Genomic DNA, 20,522 nt, shown 5'->3' with positions numbered 1-20,522 from the left:
CACCCCATTACCCAAAATATGCGAGAAATATCAAAACATCTGGGCTAAAAATATTATCAGTCAACCCTCAATAATGCCTACATTGCATAGTATTTGACATCATCTTGTCTAATTTCATATCGAAATTTTGTTGTATTATTGCATTTTAGGTTTGTAGAAGTTTCCTGTACTGCATTTTCCATAAAACTAAAAAAACTGTCTCATAAAACGATCTAGGTAAATACACAAAGGAGATGATATTTACTGAGCTTAAAATGAAATATGACTGTTCATTAGCCAATAAAACTGATATGATCCTTGGAGTTACATTTATGGAATTTATCACTTAGGGAAATTCAAATGATTGTAAAATGGTTCATGCATATTAAACACCGGACTGGCTTAGCAATAATAAATCTATGTGTACTTTATAATAAACTGAAAGGAAAGAGATTGGACTCCATGGGAAATGTCCGTTTCTTGTGATATTTTTTCTAAAATTACGAAAGGTGAAATAAAATGATTCCCTGTGGTCCTTGGTAAGGATATCCACAGTGGAGCGTAAAGAGGTGACTTGACCGCCCAGGAAGACTAAATTACATGCAATATATGCCACTCTATAATTGCGATGCTTAATTTACTATTTGTTTGCAATTTAAATTGACGCTAATTTTGTGATAGAAAGGACTTTTCAGGATTTGCCCCTCTCCTCTCTAAGCACAACTGAAGACTTTCCCTGGAAATATTTCCTCATCCAGCGTTAGTTCTACGTGTAAGTGGTGAGAGGGGTATCTCCCTCAGAGGTATGTATTGAGCCTGAGGTGGTCGTCGTAAAGATCAAGTGTAAAAATTTTAATATTTGAACATACGATGCGCTTATATTGAAGGTATAGAAGATACCCTTATCTTGAAGCTACAGACTCAATCTTGTGTTCTATGTCCAGTAGTGAAATATACTGATCCTTTATGAGCTGCGTATGAGTGTATATATGGCATTTAGCAATCTAAACTGCACATAATTTGAACCTTGGGGGCAGAAGAGGGCTGTTTCAAGAAGAAAAAGTTTAATTTGTATATAATTCTTCAGTCTCTTCTCCCTTGAGTTGCTGCTCAATATGTTTAATGAATAAAACAAGCTAACTCATCCTATATTGTCTTAGTGTAGCGTGTATGTGTAAACTCAGATTATAATGTTCTTTTATCTAAGAAAGCTACATATTTTTTTCAGATGGATCAAATTTGAAGAAGACGTTGAAGAAGGAGGGAGTAGATGGTCAAAGCCACACGTCTCTACCCTTTCCCTTCACTCTCTATTCGAGCTTCGTAGCTTCCTATTAAATGGGACGGTTTTACTCGACTTAGCAGCTTCTAATTTAGGAGAAATTGTTGACCTAGCGCTGGATCAAATGGTTGCATCTGGTTTACTCCATCACTTGGCGAAGGAGCAAGTAAGTCTATATCTTGTATAAATCTGGTAAGAGGATTAAATAGAGCCTTTTCTAAGGGTCAGCTTGATACCTACTTAACTGAGGCCCAATAAGCACAGTGGTCGCAAAAGACCCGTTACATTTTTGTATTTTAGGCAAACTTAAGCAACCCTATACATGCTAAGTACCCTGCTCTGTCTAGGATCCCACTATGCCATAAAGATAACCCATTGCTTAAAGTTTGAACTCCCTGGACATTGGCTATATTTTTGTGTGTGTATGTGTGTGTGTGAGGGGGAGGGCTATTAAGTTGTTCTGATTGACCAAGCTTTGGTAATCTACTTGAAACTTTGCGCAAAAACAAAAGTAATCGAAATGGGGCTCTGGAAATACCAAAAGATCCTTCTGTAACAAGTTGTTTTTTCTATAAATGAGAATATATAATAACTATTATACCGACAATATGTAACCAATATTGAAGCTGTAGGCAAGCCGATGCCACCAGTGTAGAATATACTACGTGTAACACTAGAGTAAACTTGCAACCCAAAAGCGCGAAAAGTCGTAAACTCGTGTAACCTTAAAATTTCAGAAGGTGGGGTGAAAAGATCCGCTGCCACCATTGTTGACGCTGTGGGGTTTAGACTGTCGGCTCTCAAATCAGTACTCAAAGGCGGAAGATTAGGTCGCAACATGATCGATTCTGTCAAAAACCATGTTCGTCTCTAAGCTCAAAGTCTACTTGTCTACAAAGTCTACTTAATATTATTCTACAGCCAAACTTTCTTCAAATCCCCTGATATGTTATTCCACTCCAGTTATCAAACGCTGATCCATTCAGATAGGAGAACATCTGCACTCAAGATCTTCGTAAATAGTTTTAAAAAATAGTTTCCTAATAGCCTTTTCGCTATATTTTAGCACCTCTAGTCGGTTCTTTGGGGAAGAGCTGTTTGAGAACACCAGGAAATTATTGTCTCTACCGTTGTGTCACTTCTTCTTGAATGGCCAGAAGCTGACCGTTTACGTGTCTATCAAAAGGACCTTGGTGTCAAAAGGACCTTGTCTTGGTGCCTGCTATGTTTTTGGTTAGCTTGTATTCGGCTATAATCTCTCCTCACCCAGCTGCCCTTTAAGCCTTTGCAGTTAGGTTATCGACGCAGACTCTCTTACCCACCGATTCAGGCTTTTTTACTTCTTTATCGGCATTTTTGTATTTTTCTTAAAAAACGTAACCAGTAAGGGTTATTAAAGAGATAACTAGACGAGTATTATCAAAAAGCACATTAATGTAAGCTCTTGTCTGTATAAGCTGCCAGGTAACATCACTTATCCATTCTTGGTCTCTGTACTTCTTCTATGGAACTAATTCAGCAACAACATTTTTAATGTGCTTCCCAAAGTTCATCAGAACTTTGTGCAATGCAGAGACGCTGGGGACTCCTGAATCCCAGTTTCGTTTTGTGCGAAAGCATTCGCTAAAGATATAATCATGAAATTGCTGGAGTCAGGGAGTCTTTCCTCAATGAATTGTTGACCGCCGACTATTTCGGTCTAGGCTTAAGCAACTCCAAGGCTTCAAAACTCCTAGGGATTCCTATTACTATGAAACTTCGAAGCTTGATAGTGCCTGAACTTTATGCGTGTAGGTCTCTTGGTAAATTTTCCTTTGCTGTGAGTATTTGCTTAGAAAAGTTTTGAATGAATCTTCCCTAAAAGTTTTTGGTAATTTCGCTGACAAACTACCGGTGAACTGACCAATCTCATGCTATCAATTCTTGGCAAATAAAACCAAAAATTTTCGAGTTCCAACGTTTGTCAACTACGCTATACTCGTAGCGAGCTAGTAACCGCTAGCTTATCAGGTTGATGTCCCATACCTTGCCTCAAATGTTTGTCCAGTTTAATGACTGCCTGTTTGTCCTTATGGTTGGATTTTGTCGTTAGTAAACCGCATGATTGGAAGCTTAAAATGGGTCCGTGACCCCTCCAATTCTCCCTAGTTCCGTCTGTTAAACGGGAAGGTAGGCATGTTGTGCCTTGTTTGAAATGATATCATGCAGTAATTGTCAACGTGTGTGGTCAGTTGTACAACTTGGTTCAATGACCTCTCTAGCCAATTTTGTCACCGCAAATCATGCTTAATGTTTCAAATTTACAACCCTATTTTAGTTGTATATTTGCAAATATTTTCGAGGATCCATAAAACACTTATTTTCCAAGTTCATTTTGTTACTCAGGGCAGCTATTGTGGCTAGTGGACCCAAAAAATTGTCTAGCCAATTCATATCTACTACCTAAAATAAACACCTGATACAATATTTTTTTTCGATGGAGCTCATTATTGTAAAACAGAGATGTGATTATATAAAAAAAGGAGTTTTGATTACATCACTTAGAACAGCACCGTCAGTTTGAAATAACTTTGTGCATTGAGAATTACGCTAAGCTTTTAGTATTATTTCAGGTAAGAATCGTAGAACAAGATCAAAACACTCTTCAAACCAAATTAGTCTTACCGTCAAATAAATAGGATATGAACAATATGAGTAGGTGAGGTGTTCAAAGATTGACAGCTCAGTTTATATACATGGTGCGTTTGTAGAAGTAAACACATTTATTCAGTGTCAGGAAATAGAGAATAAGTCGGTTTTAAGCAGAGATAATACATTTTGAGATCGTCTTTAAGGGACGGCCATTACTATTCCTGGTATATTTGACCGATTTGACTTCTCGACTACCCCATTGAGTCTGTGAAGAGCAGGTCAAGAAAAGGTAGCCTTTGATTATCAAAATTATAATGAAGCTACATTGCCATATATATTTTTACTTAAAGGTTCAATGAAGGTGTAAGGAACTGTAAATAGAGACAGCTGTTTTCTGTCGCATAGTCAGAGTTTCTGCTGAAGAATTGCTTAGAAATTTGCCCTAAAAATCCTCTGTTGGATCACTAGCAGCTCGTTATCCTGCAATATGTGCCAAATGCTTGTATTTAAATGCACTGGGATTACTAGAGTCAATTACTGGCAAGTACCAAGCTAGGTAATAACATATTAACAGCTTAAAAATAATTTAAATTTATGTGTTAAATGTTTTGATATTGTGTTTCGTCACTTGAAACCATTTATAGTTTGAAACAATGCGCATTTTAGCTGATTTTTTACTATCTTCTACATTTGTGAGTGTGATCATTTTTTAACTGGCACTACCCACGGAAGGAAAATTTTTCTCCCAAGCCTAAGAACTTCTTTGGTTTTATTTGCTCAAAACTTGCGAGATATATACAGAAATACGGTATTGAAAACCATCTTACTCAGGTTAGACCTGAAATGCTTTTGGTGAGACTTCAAGCATATATCTTGACATTGCTACCAGACTGAGTTTATTCAGGCTGATAGCGTTTTATCTGAAACTTCGGGATTGAGAACCAAAATTGGATATTGAATTTGTCAAAAAGTTGTCCAGCTAAAATGTAATTACTCATTTGTATATTTTTGGCCATTTGGGCAATTCGGTGGCCAAATTGGAATTTTGTCTGCGCCGTCACTGGAATTTAGCCCAGTTTTCCATCACTGTATTTTACTTTTTAATCTTATATTTTAGGTCAGAGACATGCTTTTAAAGCGACATAGACATTTGTATCAGAAAAATAAAGAAAACTCCGCTGCCAAATTACCAATTATACGCTCTCTGGCTGATATTGGCCGAAGCTATTCAACCAAAAGCACAAGTGAGTTCTTTTATTTTTCTTCTGTTTTTATATGTTCGGCTCTTTACTTACATCTACTTTTTTTTTCTTGTGCTGTTTTATATGGCAAATGTACTGATTGTTATGCAAATGTATATGGCAAATGTACTTATACTGATTGTTCATATATATATATATATATATATATATATATATATATATATATATATATATATATATATATATATATATATATATATATATATATATATATAAATGAGTGTTGCAAACTAATATTGTCCATCAAATAAAAATCCACAAATCAATCAAGCCTAATGAGCGCCTGCAGAGAGACTATTACTGACGTTGGATAGTAGTGAATACTTCCAGTGATTGTTGTGGGATCACACGAATGCATTTGACTTTTTTTTTAGCTCAAAACCATTTGTTTGTTTTTGTTTCTAACATGGAGGATCTTTATTTTTGGGAAAAGGGCTAACAGGGATAGTTTTGCACAGGAAGAAACACATTGCTTTCACTAGAATCCCTTTAAAATGTTGATTTGAAAAAGGCTATTTCTACCCAGAGCGTTTATTCATTGTTTTATCTGTTTCCAAATCTGTGTTTAATTAGTATTCCCACAATGTCTTGTTTTCCCTTCAAAGAAAGGAGATGATGCCAAAAGTTTGGAAAAGTATAAGGAAATCAATACTGTTTCCGTTTAGTGTCATCGAGTGTTGCTAATTGAAATTTGCTTGGAGATTCTTTGGGTTCCAGACATGATAATCAGCTTCCGAACCTTGTTTCCCCATTATATAGGTACTTAGAAGAATATATGGAAGTAACTGTATAAAAGTGTTATTCACGTATTAGCTGTAACTGACCTAGAACAAAAGAAACGAGCAAAGACTATCAAATTCCTAAGTCAGATATAACATCTTGGAAGAAGAGAAATATTACTTTTTTGAAACCATTTGCACGGATTTATTGGAAGTTGATTTCAAGAAAAAAAAAGATAAATAAATAAAAAAATTAACTTTTTTGACAGTTAAAAGAGAAATGGAGAACTATTTCCTATGAGGATGCCACTATAAACGAGTAAGTGGATGAGGATGTACTCTTACACGACTACACAGTCATATGGAAAGCAGTCAGTGGTCAACACAATTCCTAACTTGACTGCCCGCAGAATGGGCAGTCCATGTTGCGATTATTAAATGTAAAAAAAAAAAAAGAGTATAACAACCGATATGAGATATTCCAGTTAATTACAAGTAAAAAAAGGAAACTAAGGCAAAAAAATATTATGTGTTACCAAGAAGGGCTCCAAGAGATATACCACCAGTCTGGATAAAATATTGCGCGTTTTTATACCCATCCAGCTTCAATACTCAATTCTTTTTTCAGCTATCTTTTTTTTTTACTAGGAAGAACAGTGTCGTTGTTGCTGTCGACCTTTCAATTTTAGTTATGAAATTAATACTCTCGTGTAGTGATTCGGCCTGTATTTTGAGGTAGCATGTTTAGCATCTTTGATCCCTCAATCCAATGTTCACCGGTAATATAATATAATCACAAGTAGCCTATATTCAAATTGTTTTCAATTTTAAAATGCTATGTAGATGGTTTCGTTATTATTAAGCGTACATTTCACGTACATTTTTCTTTGTTATTCTTCTTATTAGTTTCTGCATATAGTGAGATGGGGTATATAGCACTTTTGTTAGGTTTTTCAACATTTCAATCCCACATGTTATGTGGTACCTAGAAGAGGTCCTTGTAGAAGGGGCTTAACCTACCCCTAATTTTTATTCTTTGAAAATGTCTTTCCAGCATTTTGATCATAGAAATTATTTCGTGCACTAGAGGGGGGTATCTAACTTTTAAAGCTGTTTAAAGTTTAAAACAATAAACTATTAAGATAAGAAAAATGGGTCAAAAGAGTTAAGAGTTATGGGTCAAGGACTTAAAAGAGTAAGTATTACAAAGAATGATAATGAAACAGATTCAAAGAGGTTTCGTTTAACTGCTGTGTATCAAAGGAATGAAGCCTAGTGCCTTTCAAGGAATAAACGACCAGGAAAGTATCTCATTGTTCGTCCAAGCTACTAATAAATTTTCAAATTAAGATAAGGAAAGTAAGTTTTTCAAAGCCATCTGTACATACATCTCGATGAACATGAGAAAAAAGAATTTAAATCTAGTAATGGTCGGCTATGATTTAGGTTCGTTGGAAGGAGGTTATTAGGATAGAAAACGAAGGATAGGAACGTTTTGTTTTTAGAAAAAAAAATTGAATCTAGTATGGGTAGTCTATGATTTAGGTTTGCTCGAAGGAGCTTATTAAGATACTCTGGTTTCTTTTGTAGTGAATGTTCCGAGAAAAAATACCCATTAGCTAGTCCTGGAGCAATAGGAAAAAGCAAAAAACATTTATTTTGAAGTTGCGGGAGAGTTATCGAGATGATTGATTGCCTTACTATGCCTGACAAATTTTCAAAGAGGTCATGGCAATGAGCTGTAGGAAAGGAGCGACTCGGCTCAATAGTAGCCGAAACTCTAAAAAACTAAATTTTGATGTCATAGATGCATCAAAAGAATTGACTTAATATGCTTCTCTCAAAAGATTCATCAAGTTTAGTGTTACCCATCAAAAGCTACGAGCCTGAGAAAAGATACCCGATTTTCGAAAAAGATTCAACTTTCGACTGCGATCACAATATTCGATGCATCGAAACCTCTATCGATGTTTATAATCCCCTGGAATTCTTCCTTGACTAGTCTTGAACGAATATTGTTGAGATCCTCGGGAATCAAGGCCATGCGACTAGAAGCTGAAATTCAGCCTTCATGTGGATAACCAAGCGACTTCTGCCACGTTCGATATGTTGCACCTTGTCAATTTGGCCTAACCTTTCAAGAAACTCACGCTGCTTTGAGGGATTGTTAGACTGTAGGCTTGCTGGTATGTTAGATAATGCAACTGGGTAGCTTACCGGCTTCAGCTGCGCAGGAGAACAGTTTACATTGTGTCACTTGCACTAAGCACGGACTTGTTTTTTTTTCAACTAAATTGGGTAGCATATTAATACAGTCATTCATTCTTGAAGCTATGATAGTACTGGACTCGTGTGGGAGCGTCGGAACATCTGAAGGATTAAAAATCGCGAAACGGTGTGTTTGAAGTTTCTTAGCTGCTCTTTCTGTTAAAATATCAAAAATTTCATCCATTAATCCACTTGCCGGCATCGTGCCCCTGCGCTTCTCACGAATGTATGTCTTAAGCACATCTTTGCAAATGGCAGTGGCATCTTTAAGAATTGTTTTACTAAAAACACTTTGAAGTAACTATTACCGCTAACCCACGATCAATCTTGCTCTGAATATGCCTTTGAAAAAGTTCAATACAGGTGACCCGTAAACAAACTTATCCATTGCAACAAATCCACATGTACCCGAGAATCATAGTCCAAAAATCGTTTCAAAGTCAGATTAGGGCGCAAGAAAACTCAATCAGGCGATAATTGTTGAAATTATTCAGACTATCTTGAATCTAGGCCAATTCGACCCGTAGCAAAATATTATAAAATAACAGACTCTTTCTCTTTGCCAACTTAATTTTGTATGTGGAGATGTTCCGGGATAATTGTACGGGGTAGGGGGATTTTAATGGGTTTGGATTTCCTGGAAAAAATTCCACGAAAGAGGGAATTTCCGGAGTGATTGGAATAACTATTAGAAATTAAAGTCCTTTTCAAATTGAAGTAAACTAAGTAGAATTTTTTCAGGCGGGATCGTCTGCAAGAAATTTTACGGAGGGGGATTTTTAAAGAGGATGAAACTCTACGAAGGCGAAGGCGTTTGCCTTGAGGGGAGGGATTTTTTCACGGAGAGTAAGCCAGACTTACCAGCATTACTTGAAAAATGATCTTTTTTAACGGAGTTTGTTCAACCGAAAGCTCAACAGAACGTTCCGTTGAAAATTTTCAACTGAAAGTAAAGAGTAACATTAAAACTCAGGATTGTCCCCAGGGTCGTTGCTAGACAAAATGTTAGGTGGGGGAGCAAGAGATTTTACCAACTGGCTGGTCATTTTTACCGACTGTTTTTTTCTAAAATTAACATAATGTCTGTTTTGAATGCAAAACGTAAAATTACTGCACGAGTCGGTAAAACTGCTGAATTTACCAACCGAGATTCAGATTTTGCTGCATATCATGTCACTATTTTAATGCTGTTTATTTAACCAAATGGAAAATTAAGGCACCATCTATAAAATCACGGCAAGAGTCGGTAAAATGCTGCGTTTACCGACCAAATTCGAAATTTCTGTTGATGACATGTCAGTATTTTCGTTGTCTTAATTGAACCGAACAAAGAATTTTAGCGGCGTCGGAAAAATCGTGACGTGATCTTGGTATATGTTTATTTCGCTTTTGAAAATTGAACTGAACTAGCCATCATAAACGTTTAAAATAGATTTTTTATATACTCACCATTTGTTTATTCTGTTTTTGGAAATTAAACAAATGCTTGCCGTTTCAAACGCTTTGATTAATATCTAAATGGTAAAATCCTCTTCTTTAGTCTTATAGTCGCTGGGTCAGATGCAATTTAGTAAAGAACGAACTGTTGCCCATAGAAAGCGAAAATTTATAAACAAGCTTGGAAAAACTGTCAAATGAGGAAGAATTGCTAGTTCTTGCTGGTTCAGGAATGGTAACTGTTTTTTCTGCTAGTTTCCACAAAAACAAAGTGAAACCAAATTTATGGCACCCAAATAGCCAATCAACGAAAACCAATTTAGGGGAATTTTCGAGAATAGCCTGAAACCCCTCGAAAACGGTATTAGGTCTAAATGAAAACTGCGCCGTTAATATCATCATAGTCGAACATCTTCTATAGGTGAATTACAGTCTCCCATCTTGAGCAACAGTTAAAATCATTTTCACATGGGAAGCAATTACGTGTCTTCCTTCTTTTTTACTAAAGTAAAAACGTCATACTTGTCTGACTATGTGTATAGCTAGCTATCACAAATTCTTACTTGTCTGACAGGTACTATGTAAATTGTTCAGTAAAAAGGAAACTATTAACGGATCACCTGTTGAGTTTAATTTTAGCTTCAATATTGACAAGAAAAGTATTCTAAACCTTTGGAAACAGACCAAGGATTTCATAAATTGTTTGCCCTTGAATCGTCTTTTCAAAACACATTCAGAATATCCACGGAGAAAAACTAGTCAGATATTGTTATAACAACAACAAAATAATGCGTTTGTTGGGTTTGAGTGGGAAAGGAGATAATAAAAAGTAGGTTGCAAAGAAACGATACGTGTGCATTTTTTAAATCTCCGCACTTTTAAAAGATTCAAATGACAATCATTTTGTTTATTCTTTAAAATTATTTGATCAGACTTTTTCGTAATCTTTTCTTTTACTTCGTATAATCTATCGATGAAAAAAGTACAGTCGAGTTAGTGTAATTTTTTACCAGATATGGAAGGGGGAGGTAAATCAAACCCTGGAATATATATCTAGGTTGTACTAAATGGCCTATCTAGACCCATAATTTAGGGTATAAATGTTATTAAAAAATTGTTCGACAGAACTACGGCTGAAGATTTTTACGAAATGTTTAGATTTTTCCCAAAACATAGACTTCTTTCCAGTTTTTTATATATTAGGCAGTAAAGCTAACAAATCTTCACGATTAACATTACAATTAACCCAAGGTATTCTTACAGTTAACCAATCACAAAACTGTACTAATTAAAAAACGAACAGAAAGTAAATTTATTTCCCAAAACAAGAGTTTTTCAAAGAAAAGTAATGAGCAATATTCAACCTTAGAAAATGCTGAAATAAAGTCGTGTTATCACTCAAACGTAAAACTAACAGAAATTACTATGAATTAAACCCCAGAACAAACAGAAACCACCATGAAGGAATAACTGAAACCCAAACGAACGGAAATTATAATTAGGTTTCATTTATTCATTCCTAGTAAGTTCTATTAGTTTTGAGTTTGAATCATTATGTAACTTTGTATCTGCTTCTTTCAAGTTTTAATATAGCCCTTTACTTTCTTTGATAGTTTTAACTCATTTCTGTGATCACATCTGAGGCTAATATGGACCTTTTTCCTATCCTCTTGCATGTTATTTAGTAGAACTTCTAGGGATAGGGCCTTCATTGATCTCAAAGAAAATATCCAATCCACGTAAGCTGCTCTTTCATGATGTACTTTCAAACAGTTCGTGGTAACGAACTGTAGTAAGGAGCGACCCGGCTCAATAGTAAACGAAACTCTAAAAAACGGAATTTTGATGCTAAAATATACATCAAAAGAATCAGATTTTCATGCTGATTTTAAATATACAAGTTTCATCAAATTTAGTCTTTGTCATCAGAAGTTACGATCCTGAAAAAATTTGCCTTATTTTAGAAAATAGGGGAAAACACCCCCTAAAGGTCACAAAATCTTAACGAAAATCACACCATCGCATTCGGCGTATCAGAGAACCCTATTGCAAAATTTGCAAGCTCCTATCTGCAAAAATGTGGAATTTCGTATTTTTTGCCAGAAGACAAATCACGGGTGCGTGTTTATTTGTTTGTTTTTTCTTTGTTTTTTTTTTCTTTTCCCCAGGGGTCATCGTATCGACCAAGTGGTCCTAGAATGTCGCAAGAGGGCTCATTCTAACGGAAATGAAAAGTTCTAGTGTCCTTTTTAAGTGACCAAAAAAATTGGAGGGCACCTAGGCCCCCTCCCACGCTCATTTTTTCTCCAAAGTCAACAGATCAAAATTTTGAGATAGCCATTTTGTTCCGCATAGTTAAAAACCATAATAACTATGTCTTTGGGAATGACTTACTCCCCCACAGTCCCTGGGGAAGGGGCTGCAAGTTACAAACTTCGACCAGTGTTTACATGTAATAATGGTTATTGGGAAGTGTACAGTCGTTTTCAGGGGATTTTTTTTGGTTTTGGGGGCGGGGTTAAGGGGAGGGGGCTATGTGGGAGGATCTTTCCTTGGAGAAATATGTCATGGGGGAACAGAAATTCAATGGAAAGGGCGCAGGATTTTCTAAAATTACTATAAAAAAAAACAATGAAAAAATAAACATGGAAAAGTTTTTTCAATTGAAAGTAAAGAGTAGCATTGAAACTTAAAACAAACAGAGATTATTACGCATATGAGGGGTTCTAAAAAACTTTAGCATAAAGAGCGAGTTATTTAGGAGGAGATAAATACCTTGCTCTTTATGCTATAGTGTTTTTAGTAATTTCAACTATTTATTCTACGGCCTTTCTGATTCAGGGGTCATTCTTAAAGAATTGGGACAAAACTTACAATTTAGTGTAAAGAACGAGGTATTAACGAGGGTTCAAACCCCCTCATATACATAATAAAAATTAAAGAATATAAAAGTTTGTTACGTAAATTAATTCTGAAGTTACGTATATTTTTTACTAATGGAAAAATTCGTTAAAAATCAAATTTTATAGTTGCCTTTTTATGTAACCGAAAAATTGCATGGCAACTAGGCCTCCTTCCCCATCCCTTATTTCTCAAAATCGTCTGATCAAAACTAAGAGAAAGCCATTTAGCCAAAAAAAGGAATTAATATGCAAATTTCATTTTAATTAATTTATGTGTGGAGAGCCAAAATCAAACATGCATTAATTCAAAAACGTTCAGAAATTACATAAAAAAAACTAGTTTTTTTTAACTGAAAGTAAGGAGCGACATTAAACCTTAAAACGAACAGAAATTACTCCGTATATGAAATGGGTTATCCCCTCCGCAATCCCTCGCTCTTTACGCTAAAGTTTGACTCTTTGCCACAATTCTGCTTTTTAAAACAATTAAAAGCTTTAGCGTAAAGAGCGAGGGATTGCGGAGGGGACAACCCATTTCATATAAGGAGTAATTTCTGTTCGTTTTAAGGTTTAATGTCGCTCCTTTCTTCCAGTTAAAAACACTAGTTTTTTTATGTAATAGCCTACTAAGTGGTATCCAAGCACTTTGATCAGGAAGTGCCGTACTAGCTACCCTATAACCAAGCTTTTCAAAAAGTAAAATTTTATTTGATTTTGGCATGTAATTTTTTTATATTCTTTCGCACATTCCTCGAATAATATTCAAGTATCAGAATAAAAAATAGTTTCAAGCTTAACCTGGGATGCAATTGGAAAGGAAGTGCTATGCTTTGGCTATTCCTTGACCGAGTTCATCGTTGCCAATATGATGAAGCTAAGAAGTTCTGGAGTCTGAATAGAACGACGACAAACAGTACTTGCAACGGAAGATGAAGTCTCAATCACCCTTTTTCCTGTTTTATTGACACATTCTTTGCCAATACTATCACCTAAGGGCTGTTTTGGCACGATTCGCACATCTTATGTGGAAGGAAGTACTGAAAACAACAATCAATGGAAAGGGGTTTAATATCTAAAAGTTAAAAAAAAATTGCCACTTGTGTTCAGTTTCCCCTAGTGAAGTCGATTCCCATTTCATGCACTGCGAATGTTCGTCAAAGTATTTAAACTATTCTGAGAAGCTCCCCCTGACCGCCATAACTCTTACCTTTATATATATATATATATATATATATATATATATATATATATATATATATACTAGCTGTTGGGGTGGCGCTTCGCGCCACCCCAACACCTAGTTGGTGGGGGCGCTTCGCGCCCCCCCAAGCCCCCCCGTGCGCGTAAGTCGTTACGCGCCATAATAGTTACGCGCCATTGTAGTTGTGTCCCTATGTCCCACCTGTGAATATAGATATATATATATATATGGTTTTAACTACGTAAAACTTGCGAATATACAACATTCTTTGCTGTCCCATTGTCTTTGCATATAAATAGATTGTCAGGTTATCCCCCTGTTTCCCCCGGTGTCCCCGTTGTAGTTGTGTCCCTGTGTCCCGGTCGTCATTTATATTCCCTGTGTCCCGGGTCCCGGTCATCATTTGTATCCCGGTGTCCCGGTCTGTATATACATTCGTTTTTTAGTTTTGTTTTTCTCCTTTATTTTTTTCCTTTTTTTTTCTTTTTTAGCTTATTTAGATTTTTAGATTTTTTAGTTTTTTTTATTAGTTTTTAGTTTTTATTTCTTTTTAGTTTTTTTGTCCCGGTCGTCATTTATATCCCCCTGTTTCCCCCGGTGTCCCCGTTGTAGTTGTGTCCCTGTGTCCCGGTCGTTATTTATATTCCCTGTGTCCCGGTCGTCATTTGTATCCCGGTGTACCGGTCTGTATATACATTCGTTTTTTAGTTTTGTTTTTCTCCTTTATTTTTTTCCTTTTTTTTTCTTTTTTAGTTTATTTAGATTTTTAGATTTTTTAGTTTTTTTATTAGTTTTTAGTTTTTTTTTCTTTTTAGTTTTTTTGTAGTTTTTACCTTCTTTTTAGTTTTGTTAATTTTTTTTTTTTTTACTTGTGTCCTGGTCGTCATTTATACTCCCTGTGTCCCGGTGCTTTGTTGATTGCTAATCGAACATTCCTTTTGTCCTGGTCGCTTTCTCTTTGAGTGTCGTCATTTATTTTTTTCTTTTTTAGTTCTTTTAGTTTTTACCTTTTTTAGTTTTTTTTTAGTTTTTAGTTTTTTTAGTTTTTTACCTTTTTTTAGTTTTTTTAGTTTTTTAGCTTTCTTATTTTTTTTATTAGTTTTTAGTTTTTTTGTAGTTTTTGCCTTTTTTTTTAGTTTTTGTCCTGGTCGCTTTCTCTTTGAGTGTCGTCATTTATTAGTTTTTTCCTTTTTTTTTAGTTTTTTATTGGTTTTTACCTTTATTCTAGCTTATTTTTCAGTTTTTTCCTTTTTTTTAGTTTTTTTTTATTTTTTATTTTTTTTAGTTTTTTACATTTTTTTAGTTTTTTTAGTTTTTTTAGTTTTTTAGCTTTTTTACTTTTCTTATTAGTTTTTAGTTTTTTTTTGTAGTTTTTGCCTTTTTTTAGTTTTTTCAGTTTTTTTTTTTAGTTTTTTATTGGTTTTTACCTTTATAGTTTTTTTAGTTTTTTAGCTTTTTTATTTTTTTTATTAGTTTTTAGTTTTTTTTGTAGTTTTTGCCTTTTTTTAGTTTTTTCAGTTTTGACGTCACCTAATCCAGTTTTTTCAGGTGACGTCACCTGACACATCCATCCACACATCCACAGACAGACAGACAACTTATTTTTATATATATAGATATATATATATATATATATATATATATATATATATATGAGATTCATGTTAAGGCACTTTCACGTTCGGTGTGTGCTGCAGTGCTAACTTACTCATTCGTAAGTTCGGGAGTTGCGACCTTTCTGTAAAATGCTTTCTTTTCAGAGCTTACTGCACTCCGTTGTATGGTCTAGCTTCTGTCAATCTGTTAGGTGTGAGAGTTCTCTTCGGGTTCTTTATAATAATCCTTTACGGTGGCTTCTTAATCTTCCTTTGAATTGCAGTGCATCTGGAATGTTTGTTGGTGGTGGCCTCCCATCTTTTCCTGAGCTGTGTGGAAAATCTTCTCTTTCTATCCAGACAAGGATACTTGCCTCGGATAATCCCCTTATTTTGGTGCTTTCTGAGCCGCTTTTTTGCCTCTCTCTGCCACTTTGGCTGAATTGGTCAAATGTGATTTACACACAACAATTTTGACATGTTTAAATGCACCATTGTTATTTGAAAGAAACTTTTTTTTTTTTTTTTTGCTGATTATTTTTTGCGTGTTATTGATTTATCTGTTTTTGTTATATTTTTTTCTTTCTTATTTTTTTCTTTTTTTGTAAGTGGCCCTAGTTGGTCTTAAGTTTAATAAATAAATAAAATAATATATATATATATATATATATATATATATATTTATATATATATATATATATATATATATGTATAATGTTAAGTTCAGACTCTGGGCAAGCATTTGCTTAGCCGCTAAACTTTGTCGTTGAAAAAGAATGTAGTGATCATTCTATAATGATGAGCTATTCAAAACCAGAATAGGACATGCAGCAGTGGCAAATACATACATCTACCTTTTTTTGTCTAAGACACTGTTTTGCAGATTAGATAGCCTTTTTGCTGTGGGTCAGCACTTACCATACCACGCTTAAGTTTCGAACACCGTAAGAATTACTATCTATAAACAAAACTAACGTTAGGCTATTTGTTTTTTTTTTTTTTTTTTTTTTTTTTTTTCAATTTTCAAGTATTTCATCTACCAAATATGTACATTCTAGCATTGGGTCTGTCAAGGATTATTATCAACGATATTATCGAAATAAGTGGAATTTCGGGTTAGCTGAATCACTGTCTTGTAACAATCAGCTCGTTTTATTTTGTCTGTTTCTTCCTTTATTTTCCTGCTGTAAAATAGGAAAATAGAATTTGAATCAAGGAATTTGATGAAAATGGCGACATACCGAACCAGTACTCGTGGCTGCTAGCATATCTGTATTGATTTTATCAAAATTATTATTAATACAGGCAGGTTATAAAGTACTAGTTTGAAAATGAAAAAGAGTGAAAAGCCCATCTCCAGTGAAAAATAATTTATGTTTTCCTTAGAGTACATGCTTAAAAGAAAGAACGAAGATGCGTCGCTATTCATTTCGGCTGAACGTTTGTGTATTTTATTAGGCTATGTTAACTGTTCATTATATGTAAATTTTTTTTTCATGCTGCCTAAAGGTGTTGGTGAAAACAGGAGACAACACATGCATAGCCACCACCCTCCAAACATAATAGAAGCAACTCCTTGCAGTTCGCTTCTACAAAGCTCTGACCAAAAAGGTCCGTACTTGGCAATCCCTGGTATGAGCTTGCTGCTTCCTTCTCTGATACATGTACTTCTTTCTTCTAATCAATGTTATGTACTATTTTTATGGTTAAATGTTATTCTGACTCGAAAATACGCTACAGTATTCTCACAATCAGCACATTCTAGTGGATATTGAACGAGTACTTTCTGAAATGAAGTTGGTCGATTTTATGAATGTGAAATAGCTGCATGGAATAAATGCACAGATGGGGAGGGAATAAGAGAACCTACTACTTCACCCACAGTAATTGTTTGGGTATTTAGAGGTGCCAAGCCTCAAATTAATTGAGAAGAACATGTCAAAATATTGTCGACATGCTAACAAAAATTTTTAAAACGCGTTTCCATAAAAAAACTGCCTTGTGAAAAAAAAATTCTCGATTCACGCTGCTTCAGAATTAGTAGCTATTATATAGACTCAATTAACTTAAAAAAAAAATAAAAACTTTCGCATGCTGGTCAATGGTTTGCGTTGCGTATGTTCCTATCTCCTGATTCTGAGTGCCTTCGGTCGTAAGTGCAATGCGTGGTTGGGGGCAAATCATCTGACGGTTTTTGTGTTTCTCTTCACAGAACAACGATTCTTAATTATGAAACCAATTTTTTTAGAATTTGAAGAAGGGCTAAAGCACCTTAAACATGATGTAACGTGTAAATCGAAATAAGAAGTACACTATTGAAATCACCACCGTCGTGAAACCAGTTATCCAGACGTTTACTGTCCCCAACCTTGAAAAATAAATACAGCCGTGCTTTTGCATGGATTCCACTTTTGCATTCCCCTTTTTCCTCCAGCAATAACAGGCTACTGGAAACGTTTAGAAGTCTAAATTATTTTGTTGGCTTCTTACAAACATTTTAGGAACAGGTTAATATAGCATTCTGTTAGGATTTTTTTCCGGGAAGGCTTTTTTTGTACTTTTCGCCCAATTGATATGTCTCTGAGAATTTTTAGCTAGCAATAACGCTTTTGTTTCCCCAGGTCTAAGAGAAAAAAGGGTCTTTTAACTCTGGCTTTCAAAATAAAATTAAGTTTAGCGTTCATGACTCAGTTCTTGAATGTATGTTCTGAATGTATGTATGTTCAAACATTTTAGGAGCAGGCTAATATAGCATTCTGTTAGGATTTTTTCCGGGATGGCTTTTTTTGTACTTTTCGCCCGATTAATATGTCTCTGAGAATTGTTAGCTAGCAGTAATGCTTTTGTTTCCCCAGACCTATGAGAAAAAAGAGTCTATTAACCCTGTCTTTCAAAATAAAATTAAGTTTAGCGTTCATGACTCAGTTCTTGAATGTATGTTCTCTCAGCAAGTTCTCTTTACCTTGTTCGTTAATAATTGTAGGGTAGAAAAAAAACTGCAATATCTCCTCCAGTGTGCGCTTCAGGCATAATATACCATTATAAAGGTTTTAATTTAATGACCAACATTATACTCGGACCTTCATTATAGAAACAAATTTTGCGTTGTTGATGCTTCTTTCTTTCAAGCTACTACAAATAGTGATTTCCAAATTTAGTATTCAAAATTAAATATGTATTTTGTTTCGAACGACAAGCGAGCGAAAATTAATTAAAGAAATGAAAGTTTTATTGTGGAAGTAAAGAGCGAAGTTGAAGCTTTAAACGAACAGAAATGATTGCTTCGTAGTGTATCCAATATATTTCTATAGATCTATTGCAGATAAACCGATTGATCATATTTTCCTAAGTTTGTAGGACTATGCAAAACTAGAGGTTTACTGGAAAAAATGAAACAGCGTAGAATTTTTTAGACAAAAGAAATATTAAGCACTTCAAAGCTCAGTTCCTTCATTGGAATCCTGCATCTCGTTTTCGTTCTCACTATTGACCGGTACTGTAGTTGATATTTTTTATAGTATAGAAACAATTTAAGCATTCTTGTTTATTATGTGTGTTTTTTTGTGTTTTCAGTAAAGCTCTATTTTAACGTTAGTTTGTTGTTCTTTGTTGTTTTTTTCCCATAATCCTATAAACATAGGAAAATATCACCATTCGGTTTGTTTGAACTAGCTCTATAGGTATAGATTGCATAGGCTGCGAAGCAATAATGTTTGCTCATTATTTGCTCATTTTAAGTTTCAACATCAGATTTTATTTCCATCTGAAAAACATTGTTTTTTAACAATTAACTGATTTTAATGTAGTAATGTCGATAACTCAAGAAGTAATAAAGCGTGCTTTATATGCTTTTTTAGCTTTGGGCAGATGTAGAGTCCTCGGGTCTGGGCTAGGGAGCATATGGTATATGTAACCATAGTTAAAACATGATGTACTTTAACTTGTGACAGATGTTAAGGCAAAGAATGAGGAAGGGATACATCTTTCACAGGAGGAGATGTGCAACTATTTTGCTCCGTCATATGTTTCCTAGTCAAACATTTTGTCTTTTTTTTCTAATTTAATGTCATTCTCTGTATTGGGCTATTCCAAATGAAAAATAATAATGCTGGAAGATTTGATTCCTGTATGGTTTTTTTTTTCAGGCTCTACAAAATTGGGATAGTTTATAACTCATCAGTTTTGGATAGGCTATTTCATTGAGGGAAAAGAATATTTTCAACCAAAGCAACGGGTGATTCGTTCTGTATTTTAAAAGAGATCAACATATCCGGGTTGCAGCGGTAACTAGCAACCTAGTAAGAGACGATCATTTTAAAAGAGAGCAACATTGCATTGTTTTTATTAGAACAAAAATAAAAAATAAAAACAAAACAGCAGAAGCCATGCGTTCTAAATTAAGTTGATTTTTGTATTGCCTTAACATTGTATAAAATATCTTTATGCATATGTACATTCACAGCCTTTCATTTAAATTATTATCAAAGCAATTGGAATACGCTGTATATAACCTACAACTCTTTTATGAAAAATATTCTGCTATATGTTCATCACCTGCACTGAATATTGCTTGACACTGAATATTGCTGTGCTTCGTATTTTACATGCGTTTGTCCTTCTGTTGGCTTTTTCTTTCTAATTTTTGCGCTTTAGGTTCACTTTATACATCAACTCCAAATTTAAATATCACAGAAGCTACAGCACCATCAACATGTGGCGTTCAAATACAGGTTCAGCCAGCAACACCACAGCTTGCTCATCGGCCGATAAAACCTGAACGGTTTTTGTCGGTTCCAAGCTCCGGACCTCACGGTGGTAATTGTTATCGCATGTGCTACTCAGTCATGTGACTAATGGAACTGCATGACTTAACTCTGTCCTAAAGTGGAGAAAATAACGAACCAAAAAACTGTGGTTTGCTCATTTTGTTGTTATCGTCTCTTTGTCTATTAAAAGAAGACCCTTACGTTCGTTTACATTGTTCAGTATTTTAATAAAAAAAAATAATTTAAATGAAAAGAAAATCATTTTAGAACACAAAAATCAGTTAGCTGTAAAATGGAAAAAAATAAGAAATTTCCGAGCTCTAAGTGAACATTAAAAAAAATTATCAGGAACATTAAGGAAAAGTTTGTTTTCTTTCTATTATTTTATTACTTCAGCTTCCACACAAAGATGTCACTTTCATTTTTTTTTTCATTTTGTTGTTCAGGAGAGGTTTTTTGTTCATATTTATAAATACTTT

General features: G+C 34.6%; 1 protein-coding gene across 9 annotated transcripts in view; it reads left to right on the top strand.

The window, feature by feature from the left end:
- The window catches only part of LOC136033792 (sodium bicarbonate cotransporter 3-like), a 120,897-nt gene that overhangs the window by 57,664 nt on the left and 42,711 nt on the right, over nt 1-20,522 (top strand). For 3 of the 9 annotated variants that reach the window (XM_065714695.1, XM_065714698.1, XM_065714696.1), the window contains exons 5-7: nt 1,208-1,427; nt 5,010-5,136; nt 19,931-20,092. In XM_065714695.1, the coding sequence (XP_065570767.1) occupies nt 1,208-1,427; nt 5,010-5,136; nt 19,931-20,092 (509 nt within the window). Of the gene's footprint in view, nt 1-1,207; nt 1,428-5,009; nt 5,137-16,786; nt 16,910-19,930; nt 20,093-20,522 lie in introns of all 9 variants that reach the window. The other 6 variants (XM_065714701.1, XM_065714703.1, XM_065714702.1 and 3 more) reach the window with 3 other exon arrangements.

Source organism: Artemia franciscana, chromosome 12 (genome assembly GCF_032884065.1).
Source record: "Artemia franciscana chromosome 12, ASM3288406v1, whole genome shotgun sequence".
In the NCBI taxonomy this organism is placed as follows: Eukaryota; Metazoa; Arthropoda; class Branchiopoda; order Anostraca; family Artemiidae; genus Artemia; species Artemia franciscana.
The sequence above is the reverse complement of the archived record's forward strand: the minus strand, read 5'-3'. Positions and strand labels throughout refer to the sequence as shown.